Source organism: Parasteatoda tepidariorum, chromosome 10 (genome assembly GCF_043381705.1).
Source record: "Parasteatoda tepidariorum isolate YZ-2023 chromosome 10, CAS_Ptep_4.0, whole genome shotgun sequence".
NCBI lineage: Eukaryota > Metazoa > Arthropoda > Arachnida > Araneae > Theridiidae > Parasteatoda > Parasteatoda tepidariorum.
The window spans coordinates 38766547-38779273 of record NC_092213.1 but is presented as its reverse complement, the minus strand read 5'-3'; the positions used below and the strand labels follow the sequence as shown (position 1 = coordinate 38779273).

The window sequence follows — 12727 nt, the reverse complement described above, 5'->3', positions numbered from 1 at the left end:
TAGTCAAGTATGATTTTGTTTCCAGACATGGCTTTGATGGAATTTTAATTCTAATGACGTGCCCGAAATATTTATGCAACCCCCCTGTTTAACTTGTACATATCAACAAAAAATAGACTAAAAATGTCGTTTTAAAAGCAATTTATCTGTGAATTAAATCAATTGTAGAGGAATCATTTCAGAACAGTTTCAGATTTGGAATCCCTTCACCACAATCAAATATTTGTTCGCATGCAACAAAAAATTTGTTTCCCGGAAATATTTGCTTTTTGTTTTGCCAGGCAGAAGAACTGGCTCTTACAAAAATTTAAGGTGTTTTTGAGGTTTATTTGAGGCTGCTTTTAAGATATTAAGGTTGCTTTGAGATTTATTTGAAGTTGACTTCAAAAACAACTTTAAAAATCAATCTTCTTCAAAAGTTTGAAATCAAGGTGCATGAAGTTGTTTTATTCACAATTGATTTTGTTTTGAGGTTGGTAGAAATCTTCCTCAGTGCAATCAGCTTTGAGAGGTTATTTTTGCGGTGTATAAGTTATTTTTTTTTCTACACTTCAAGAAAATGAGTGTAAATATATTGTGTAAATAACCACATGATTTAAACTAAAAGTATTGGTCAGAATTATATCAGGTTGATTGTATTGGTGTAAATGAGGTTCATTGATGAGGTTACTTTTAGTGCAAAACATAACCTCATTTTCTGCCGCGGGTATGTTTTTTTTAAACCTGTTAACCATAAAACAACCTCAAAACTTATTTTTGTAAGGTGGTATTCAGCTAGTGTAATACATTAAATTTATTATTAGTTACCTGTATACTTACTCGCATTTGTAATCCTTAAATTCTTTGTTTGTGAAATCACCTTGAGATTTGGTTGTTTTCACGGAGATCTCCCTATAGCAGTCTTGAAATGGGAACGGGTGCAGCTGGTGGCATTGTACTAGAGGTCCGAAATCATCTTGCAGACTCTCTAAGTCACTTGCAAGGCTCGGGAAATCGCTGCCTGTATCGCTGGTGTCATTACCGAGACTGTAGAGATCGTCTCTAACACTGTTGATATCATCTTCAAAGCTGGTCTCAAAAGATGTATTACGATTATCAGATTTACTGTTGCTGCTTCCACTCGAGGCTAAAAAAGAAAAGAAAAAAGTATTCTACAAAACTTTATTCGCATAATATAGAAACTAAGCTTTCCGAAAAATCAGTTCAACGTCGAATCATAAAATCGTTATTGCCTCCATTGGAGGCTATGAAAAAGATAAGAATCTCATGAAATTTTTTGCAAAACTTTATTCGCATATTATAGAAACAGACAGACAACTGAAAACAGGAAAAAAAAAAGGACGACCACGTGAGGTATGGTCGTGAATTGATCAAAATGCACTGACGCGCTATTTAACAGGGAACAGAAAAAAAGTAACCGGACGATAAAAATTAGATAAGAAAAATAACATTACGAAAAGTACAAATATTCATCATTAAAAGGATATGAAATCATTAAAAAATGCATTGTTTTTATGCAGAAGGTAAACAAAGAAATCTGTATTTCAATGTGGGGAACTTGGATCATACCACGTGATTTTCTTTGTCCAATGAGAAGGCATGAAAATTTTGTATGTATAGGAGTAAATACGTTTATAGTTTCATGTATAAAAAATTTGATTGCTAATTTTCGAAACTGAGTCTTAAATGCAATTGTTTCTTTTGTAAAGAAAATTGTAGTTTCATTACATCTGTCAGTCACAGTCTGTAGACACATTATACTCAAAAAAAAATTTTAAAAAATATGTACGTTTTTCTGGTGGGCTAAAAAGAAGAAAATAATTTCATTTTAGTCAGAGCTTAATAAAAAACGAAGCGCGCATGGGCACATCACATTTGTATTAAAATTCTATCATCACCAAAAATTACCTCCGCGTCTTTAGAAAGTCTATTTACTTTCTTCAATTTATGTCTGACAAAACTAAAACCATTTTCTACAAGTCAGCTTAAAAAAATTTTTAAATTTTAATTTCATTTCCTTATTTTCTTCTTTTTAGTTTCGTGCATGTTATTTTGTTACACAGAACAGATTGAGAATTTGTGTGTGTTGCCAAACAAAGCACGCACTAACACTTTCAATTAACGTAGACCAGCGGTGCGCAAACTTTTTTCGACTGCGACCCCTTTTGTAGAGAGAAAATTTTTGGCGACCCCTAGAGAAAAATGTTCACAAATACGATGTATATTTCGCGCATTTCTTTCGTTTCATCGAAAAAAAACATCATCATATTTGACTGATATTAATTTTATTTATAATTTTAAGAAAATACCTTTTGTATAACACAAAAATCAGTAAATTGCCCATTAATGAGATGTATGTGGCTGCAAGTTTCTAATTATCTCATCGATGTTTGGATGTATGTTGCTAATTGCAATTCGCATATCATCTTCAGGGTTTAAACGCGAGCGGTATTTAGTTTTTATTGAAACTAGTTTGCTAAATCCAGTTTCACATAAATACGTTGATGCAAATTGTATTAACATTTTGATGACATTCTTGCATAAAACGGGATATTGTTTTTCCACGGATAGCCAAAATTTTTGGCAAGGCTGAGTCTTCGGTAGTCTCGTCCAGTTGTAAAGCAAATAGAGATGAATTTTGTATGCGTTTTATGACTTCTGACTCGATATTTCGTGACATTTCGGAAATCCAATTGCAATTAAATAGTGAGTGACGGCGCTTCACTCTTTATATGTACACTGTATGGTATGCAGCATGCAGGGATAATGCATTTCATAAAAATTTGGCGACCCCCAAAAAACTTCTGGCGACCCCTAGTTTGCGCACCACTGACGTAGACGAACGCAGAAACAAATGGCGCTAGCGAAGAATCTTTATTGAAAAAAATCAAGTTAAAAGTATTTACATAAATCTAGGGAGTAACATTGGCGTACTATCTCCATTTTCGTAAAGGGAGTTCAAATTTCAAATGACAATTAATTTTCGTCATTTGAAATTTGTTATTTTTTCATCGTTAATTTTTTTTATTTTGCTTGTAGAGGTTAGAAGGCGATTGAAACTTGGATTGTTTCAAGCACACAGGGGCTAGTGTAATTTGAGTTGTTAGATATTCGATAAATGCCCAGAATATCGAATGACGGTATACTTTATTTGACTATGTAATATCGAGAAATTATAGTTGAAGAGATCAGGAGATCATTGACTCTTGTATTGTCACGAAGCCTAGATTAGTGCACCTAAAATGTGAGACGTATAGTGGAATTTTAGAGAAAACTAGTGGAATTTCGATTGGCTTTAAAATTTTGTTCAGTGATAAAATGACTAAAATTTTTTTTCTTTCAAAAACCTCTATAAAAAGCGATTAAGATGCGAATACACCTTTATCATTATACACATAGATGCAGTTGAAGTTCTAACCATTTTGCTATTCAATCGGCATTTTAATTGACGATAAATTCTATTTGGAGAAAAAATTAGAAAAAAATTGCTTGAAGCTATTAATAGAAGATTGAACCTTGTAACGTCATAGGCAGAATTTGAAATTTTAATCATGAGCTATTTGGAAAAAGGTTCTTATTTTGATTGAGGATAAATTATATTGGCTGAAAAGGCCTATAAACTATATTTGAAAACAAAATCATGCTAAAGTTTACTAGTAGCGGTGTAGGGGTGAATGAATTTCGCATTGTCATAGGTACAAAGGTACCGTTGAAATTAAAGCTCTTAAGTGCATCGGAATGTGGTCAAAATTTGATTGACCATAAAATGACGATAAATTTTGCTACTAGAATTCAGGAAATGATTTAACTTTGTACGGTAATCAACCGTCAAATAAAAATATAAGCTCTCTAGATATTTTGAAAGTGGTTGGAATTTTGACTGAATAAAAATTTTTTTTTTTGCAAAAATCAACGATGAATCGAATTTTAAATGTCTGACTTTTTTGAAATTCAATGTCTCAGCAACTATTCTACCGATTTTGCTCAAATTTTGTATTTTATCACGTAAAATTATATTCTTTAAAATGATGCAAAAAAATTGTATACCTAACAATTCAGAACTTTTTCAACCTTTGTAAAATAAAATAATAAAAAATAACAATAAAAAAATAATAATAAATATTTGCTAAAATCACCTTTGCCAGATGGTTCATTAGAAACTCAAACATCCACAAAGACCTTAAAATCTCGACTCTCTCTCTCTCAGCATATTTACAAACTTGATGCACACTTTTACGACAAAGCAATCAACTGCAATACAGCTAACTTCAACGAAATATTGAAAAGTTTAAAAAAGACAAAAACCTAAGACCTATAGCTGCACACTTCACCTCTGACGCCTCATACCAAAACTACCAACATAAAAAAAAATCTCCAACTCTTACATCAATAGTTCGTAGCAATTGTTCAAAACATCAATAGATTGCTACCTCAACAGCCTCAACTACAATATCAGCCTTGAAATCCGAACATGCTACCTCATGTGGACAATAAATTCACAGCCATCTTCTGAATAACCTTAAAATCCGAGCCTGCTACCTCATGTTGACAAAAAATTCACAGCCATCTTTACTACAGCAAGTTGATTAGATTTCTTTTCACTTTTCTTTTCAGTTAAACAAGCAAGGTGCTTGCTCTACAATTATCAGTCACCCCAGAGAATTATGTTTTTTGTCTGTTTTTTCAGGTGTAAATGAAAATGATCAATGTATTGACAATAGATAAACCTCATTTATCATTTTTATCACAGAATTCAACCGATTTTTCTTCATTTCATGACTACTGTATTCAACATATTTTCAAAACTATTGTTTACCATGTTACCAGCTGCATAAATACTTGAAACTTTGAAAATAATCTTTTTTTAATATAACAAATTCATGTCCGATGGCCCATTGACTTGAAAAAATATTCTATACATATGAAATTGACAGTGGGCGGGGGTACCCGACACTCCCCTAATTGATATAAGAAAGAAAAAACCCATTTAGTTTATAAAAAGGCAATTTTTCTTGGGTGGTAAATATATTTAACACTACCATGTATTACTTATCGACTTTTATTTTTCTTTATTTATAAAATAAATTTTATAAATGCAACAAACTTCAAAAAGAATGATGTATTTTATAACTTTTATACGTTTTTTTTAACTAACAAATGGTTACCAATTTTATTCAAACGCCCTTTAAGAAAGCTGAAGTTATTAACAAATAGAAACCTAAATTAAAAGGGGTAAAAAAGTGGTGGGAAGTATACTTCCCACGGCCTTCGAAAGGGTTAAATAAAGCCACATCGATTTTGTGACATAATGAAAGAAAATCAATATGAACCGAACATGAATATTAAAAAAGTCGGTATCCAAATATATTTTTACAAGGAGCAACTTACTTTTTGCTCATCATAGGAAAAGAAATCGAATAAGTAAAAAAAAAAGTGTCCTATTGAGATAAAGATTTATATATGACTTGAAATATGTAGTGTTGCTCACCATTTACCAAAACCTAAAGGATAGTAGAAGATACCTAAAAGTTAAGAAGTTTCCCACTAATTTCCTTTTGTACTATGTATTAATCAAGATATATCAAAAATATCACAGCATTATGGGGAATCATCCCCTTAAAAGTATGTTCGCTTGTACCATTTCATAAGATTTATAGTGGATGCATATTTTTTTTTAAATATATTTTTTGATTTACAATGATTTTGACCTCTACAGTATCTTTGTCATTCAGTTACAAAATCGGCCTTCTCAAAAACATACAATTTTCAATATAATCTTATTTGCCATAATGAGATAGGAATCAAAACTCGTTGGCTTATGGCTGTTTTCTGAAGCCTCTGTGGTTGCATGGAATGATGCCTTTTTTGATAATGATAGGATAATTTTCACAACTGTTGGCAGCAGTTACTCCTGACTGTTAAGTTCAGTCAATCTTAAGCCTTCTATTTTATTCTGAAAATGAAGCAAATCGTCAATATGAAGAAATACCACAGTTTTAAAAAGAAAAGCGTTTGTCGTCTAATTTATTAATATTTTGTCTTACTCCAATGTTTTATTTTATAACCGTCGTTGAACAGCCGACCCAATTTTGGTTTTACCACTACTAATGTTAAACCTTTATAATTTTGAACCCAATCCAGAAGACAAGGGAACTCTTGGATCAAGCAGTGGGAGAAATTTGCCTTCGTGAAGGACTTTCTGATGGATCTATCCTGCATTTGCGTTACATGGGGAGGAAAACCAAGAAAACCTCCCACGATTAGCCTGACAGCAAGAGGTCTCTAACTCGTGATCCGTCTACCACTGAGGATATTTCACGTCAGCACTGTGGTCGATGCAAGCCGGATGCGGAATTCGTATCGACTAACCATCGCCGGGATTCGAACCCGGTTCACCTTATTGGAAGGCGAACGCTCTATCCCCTGAGCCATCGCGGGTCTGACTCTTGGCCTCATAAAAAATGGCCAAAAATGGGAATAAGACATTTATTTCAATAGTTTTAATCTAAGTGGGAAAATATCGCCATATAGGCGATTTTTAGAAAAGTTTAATAACTTTTAATTTGTTCACTTTAATACCAATAAAATTTTTTACAGTCAGACAGCATATATAGTTTAAAACTATAGCTTTGCTTCAAGAGTAAGGCTATTAAATTTGACTTTTTTTATTTCATTTTCCTAGGTGAAAGAACTTCAAAAAAACATGTTTAAAGGTATTTGGACTGTGTGTACAAGAAGACAATGTTCAGGCGATTGGAGTAGATTATTACCCATTTGCAAAATGGATGTTGTTTTGGGTTTGATGGAGTGCGCACCGAATTTGGACGTCATCACACTTTTCAACTGTGTTCAAGAGTAATAGTAAACAGTGAGCATGCGTCGTCATTGCATACGTTGCTATGGCGACAGCTGCTGTTTGGTAACTTTTTTAAAATTGTTTTATTCACTTTTAATTTCGTTATGCACTAAATTGGTGAGTTTATTTTTGAGATATGGGACCATAGTGATCCCATAAATACTTCTTGAGTTGTAAATAAAAGAGATTTTCATCATTTGAGCGATATTTTTGTTTTTACTGTTCCAATTAAGAATCAGAAATTCCATCCTACAGTTCAAACTAGATTGTTTACGATACTAATTCAGGTGAATATCACGAGTAAAGAGGGTCCCAAACAGATTGACACGGTCCCAAAGGTTAGAGTTGAAGCAAGAAAACAAATAAAAAACGAAGCCAAGGTCTAAACTTACCGAGGCTGAAAAAGCTAAAGCCCAAGAACGTAGACGGGAAAAAAAATTTGACAACAATAATTTTGCCAATGGATAACCTGTAATCGCCTTTCAGCGTTGAAAAAAAATTGTTTTTTTCACTAATTTTATTTCCTATTAATGTATTTTTGGAACGAATGTCTAATGAAGTTTTTAATCAGGTAAATTTTTAAATGCAGTTCGTTTCTTGCCATGTTCTCTCGATAATTTACCTATCAGACCTATTTGAATGTAAATAATGTTTATATTAATTTTATTACAAAATTTTAACCTGTAGACCGGCGATTGGGAAACACTGCTCTAGCTCGTATAAAGCATTCAAGTTAAGTCTTCTAACGTGAATTACAATTTGAAACATAAGTACTTTCTTTATTGGTTAAGTAAATAATGTTTTGCTTGGATTTTTTAAAACAGTTAGACCTCTATTTAACGAAGTCGCTAAATCCCGATAATAAGTTCGTTATATGGAAAATTCATTAAATAGAAAATCACCTTTTGAAATACTTAAATTTGAATTTGAAATAACTCTCATTTGAAAAAACCAGTTCTGCGAAAATAAAAAGCAATTGTGATACAGTTTTTTAATACTTAAAAAGTGATTCCAACGTAGTCTAATCTGAACTCATAAAAGTTGACCAGAGTTGAAAATTATGTATTGATTTTGATGATTTTAATCTAGGCGTAAAAATATCGCTAAATTGGAGATTTTTTATTTTAAAAAAAAGTTTAATAATTTAAAAAATATTTATGGTGTTTGTCAGTTCATTCTAAAGCCCAGATAATTCTTTACAGTGACGTGTTTTTTTTTTTTTTTTTTTTTTNTCTTTGCAGTGACGTTTTTTTTTTATAGTTTAAAATTATAGTTTTGTTTCAAAGTACTTAAACTGTTGCTTTTCTTAACGGAAAAATACACTGTGAAAAGCGAAATAACAGTGTCACGAATTAAAGATAGCTTCTGAGAAACAAGGAAAAAAATGAATTTCATGCGTGTCGATTATATTTATATTTCCGATTAGATCTCCACTTTAGATTCAGGATTAGACTCAATTGCATGTAGAGATTAATGGCAAAAAAGCTGGTAAACCAATGTTATTAAATAATTTATATAACTAGAATTCAAGTAGTCTTTATTTTATCAAAACATACTCTCCATTATTTAAGGTTAGTGCGAAAATATTTTTTCCAGTAGTAGAAAACTAGCGTAAAAATTTTTAAACATTAAGAATTTTTATAAAATTTTGAAGACTCTAAAGTGCATGGCCTTTTAATTTCTTTTTTTATATGCTTGCTTTAAATATTTTTAGGTAGTGGCTGAAAAAATCCTTTTAAATCTGATTTATTACATAAAATATAACAGCAAAAGTTTTGCCTTTTTCTACCACTGAAAAAAAACATTTTCGGTAACAATATAATACCGTAGTAAGTGTAACGTATGTCAAAACAAGTTACTCTGGGAAACAATTTTCCTGTTTTTTTTTTAATTTTTTTATTTTTAACTGATCATAAATATTTTCGTTTTGCTAATTTAAAATCTGTGAACGGTCCAGGATCTTTTAAAATTGACTGGCGCCAATAATAAGTGTCCCCCTACTCTTCTTCCTACCACTCCCCATGTAGCAGAGAAGTGGAGACACTTAGTATTCACTCGAGTGAATGCTTTAAAAAAATGATCAGTGACGTAGTGTTGAATTGCATAAGAACTGTATAGCTCATACGGAGATCATCATACAAATTTGAAATTCAGCGACGCAAAAATGTCTAAGATCTCGTCAAAAATCTCAGGCAACAGAAAAAAAAGAGTTCTTCAGTGTAATAATCGCTTTTACCCATAGAAACAAAAGGTAAAATGAAACCATTAAAATAAATATTAAAAGAATTCCCGAGATCAGAAAAAGTTATCAATATTTGAACAGTAAGTTATACTACAGTAAAACTTGTGTAAGTTGACCACTTATAGTGCATTGTTTTAGTAGTCAACTTAGACAAGTGGTCAACTTATAGAGGGGGTGGATCATTCTTTACTTTTTCGTTTCCTATATCATGCTGCTATATATTTAAAATTTTTAATATAATACTTTTAAAAAACTTTCAATCGACCATTCGATGTTTCTCTTAGTTTTCTTTTTCTGTCATTACCACAGTTCTCCAAAATTAGTTTTTTTTTAAAAACAAATATAACTTTATTGGGAACAAAAACACATAAATACAAAGAATATATATTCGTCGTCAAGAGGAAAATCCTGTCCAGGCGACAAAGAAAAGTAATACAATAAATTTAAAATAGAAATTTAAAAAAAGAAAAAAAAAGGGGGGGTATTACAATCATAAACTATTTTGTTCATCATAAGACGTCATATATTGTTGAACACTGTAATAATAGAAAACAAAAAAAATGCATGAAACTATATAAAAAAAATAACAATAACAAAGGCAACATAAGAAATTCATTTGGATTGGCGCAAGACTGGTATAAAAAATCAAATGCTTCTTTTAAAGTAAAAAATAGAGATCTAAATCGTCAATGTTCATCCCAAATTGAAATAAAGCACGCTTAAACGAAGAATATATTTGGATGTTTTGCAACTGAAATGGTAATTTATTATATAATTTAGGTGCTAAGTAAAAAAACTTTTTTCATGAAATTTCTTTTGTATTCTTTACTATATTGAACACTACAGTCTTAGAAATTCCGTAAATCTCGACCAATTTTCTCTGACTTTTTCCTTCTTCAATTAAGTTTAATATTTCATATTTTTTTTATCAATTGAAAGTTCAACTAGCTTTCTTTTTGGAGCCATTTTATTTTAAAGTTTTTCACAAACTTTCCCCCTTGCTTAAAAACTCCTCTTAAAATAAATAAAACTTGCTAAGAAAAATAAGTCATTTTAAACTACTCAGCAAATTTCAAAGGAAGAACCTCACACATGACTTCACTGAAAAGAATTAATTCAAGTAAAAGATCAAAGCATATTTCAGACCATTCATTTATTCAAATACACACTATTGCAATTGAAAGAGCAACTTTTCAACTAACACACCTGTGTAACAATTCTCAAAAGCTGACCCCCTACAGTTTCCCCATATGGTCAACTCGCAAAAGGGTTTAGATTAGCTTTTTACACTATTTCACCAAACAAGTGAAATTTTGACATACATTGCAAAATGATAGAAAATTTTCTGAATTTTTTAGAATAGAATTTTATAATACTCCTAGACAAAATTGACTTATTTCAGTGGCCAACATACAAGATAAATAGGTGGTCAAGTTACAAAGGTTTTGATTCTTTATATTATACAGGAAAAATTCCGTTCTTGATAATTGAGGTCAACTTATGCAAGTGTCTAACTTACAAGGGTGGTCAACTTGGCAGGTTTCACTGTATTTATATTATCATAAGTAATAATTATTCAATAATTATTTACCTAATCAAGCTATAAATTTAAAAAATTTTATTGTTCAATAGATATTAATAAAAAGAGTAAATTGTAAAGTAATCCATGATAATGCAGTATGAAAATATTTACAATAACCAATAACTGTGAGCATTATTCATTAAAACAAGTTATATAATATAAATACTATTTACTAAAATGAAATGAAAACAGATAACAATAATGCATTTTTAACTAAGCCTTAATCACTATTAAATTAATTTTGTCGTACAAGCTAGTTGTGCGCTGATATTGAAAAATGTTTAACTCGTTCCAGAATAGAAAATTTTGATTGAAAATTTTAATTAGGCAGAGCATCAGCAAGCGCGACGACCTTAGACGCACATTCAAACAGAAGCGACAAAATTTAGCTCATTGCTGTTTAGAGAATAGTGGTTGCTAAGCGTTTAAAAGCAATTAGTTTTGCATTTCTAGTGGTTTGTAATGATTGTAGAATTAGTGTTGCCATACTGGCTACATGGTTCCGGAAAGGCTTAAATCAAGCTTTCATTTGAACGTTATAAAAGGATTCTACGAATTATTTTTTTTTAAATTTTTTTCCACAGATAAATTATTTTTTTAATTGGAACATTTTATTGGTAGAAAGGTGTAACTTTTAATATGTTTTTTTCTTCTTATTTAGTGATGGTATATAAGAAAAATGAAATTAAATCCAAAGGAAAAACGAAATTAAACCAAAAATCAAAGCATAAGTGGCAAGCTCCACTTTAAATATTTAGGAAAAATCTCTCGCCAAAAGCGGGATAAGTTGGAAAGCATGTTCATGGGTAAAAATAATCATTTTCAAGTCTCGATGACTTGACCATAGATCAAGCTTAAATTAAGTTCTTTGGAAATGTCATTAAGTTTAATTTAATAAAATTTTAACGTATTACAATGCAACGAATGTAATTCGTTAAAAAATAAATAACGAATGTAATTCATGCGCATAACTTTTATGTATTGTTATTTCTTGTAGGAGTTTAGCAAAATAGAACTAATTACAATTAACCAATTATTTGAAATCATAATTACAAGTAATCCTAACTTATGATTATGATTGTAAAAACAATTATGACTAATAATTACAATTATAATCATGTTTACATTTAATCTCAGTTACAATAATTGCTGTAATTGATCACTTTTAAATATTAATATATTGCCTCTCTAGAAATAAGGCATACATTCTTAATAATTAAAAAATTAAGTATAGTATATAATAAAATATAAATGCGTGTTGGCAGAACAATACTTCATCAGGGGACACACTGCCTGTAAACACACAGGAACCTTTTTGTTGTTAGTGGATTTAACCAAAACTAACAATGCCCCGAGGCCCCTTAATGAAAAGACGAGAAAAAAACTATTACCACAATTTAAAATCAACAATTAAATCAACAATTGAGTGAAACACCTTCTTAAAGCACAATATATAAATAATCTAATCAAAGTAACAGTTACTAAAAGTGGAAGTATTTAAAGGCAGTGTGTCCCCTGATGAAGTACTGTTCTGCAAACACACATTTGTATTTTATTATATATTATATTTTATTTTTTAATTATTAAGAATTTATGCCTTATTTCTAGTTTATATAATACAAATTTGGTTTCAGCTGCCTTCTGCGCTATTCCAATTTGAATTAATGAAGTAAAGGTTCAGTATGTTTTTTTACCTCCTTCCTTCCTCAATAGCACGACAGCCCCGGGTGGGCCCTAGCCTTCTCAATCAACTTCCTCCAGGCCTGCCTCTGCCTGGTAGTTGTCTTCCAGTTTGAGACTTTTAAGACTGAAAAGTCTCTTTCCACGCAGTCGGCCCATCTCAGCTTTGGTCGACCTCTGGGCCTTGATCCGATGGGCTGAGCCGAAAAGATTATGTTTGTCGAACGCTCTCTGTTCATTCGAATGATGTGACCAGCCCATTTAATTCTTTGAATTTTTACATACTTGACAACATCAGGCTCTCTAAGGGCCCGATAGAGTTCTGAGTTTGAACGTCTGTACCAAGTACCATCAACTTGTTTGCCCC

General features: G+C 31.1%; 1 protein-coding gene across 1 annotated transcript in view; it reads right to left on the bottom strand.

Annotated features, from left to right (window-relative positions):
* Positions 1-819: 819 nt before the first annotated feature.
* The window catches only part of LOC122269575 (uncharacterized), a gene marked incomplete at its 3' end in the record, with an annotated part of 18029 nt that continues 6121 nt past the window's right edge, over positions 820-12727 (bottom strand). Inside the window, 1 exon segment of the mRNA XM_043043368.2 lies at positions 820-1126. Coding sequence (XP_042899302.2) covers positions 820-1126 — 307 coding nt within the window.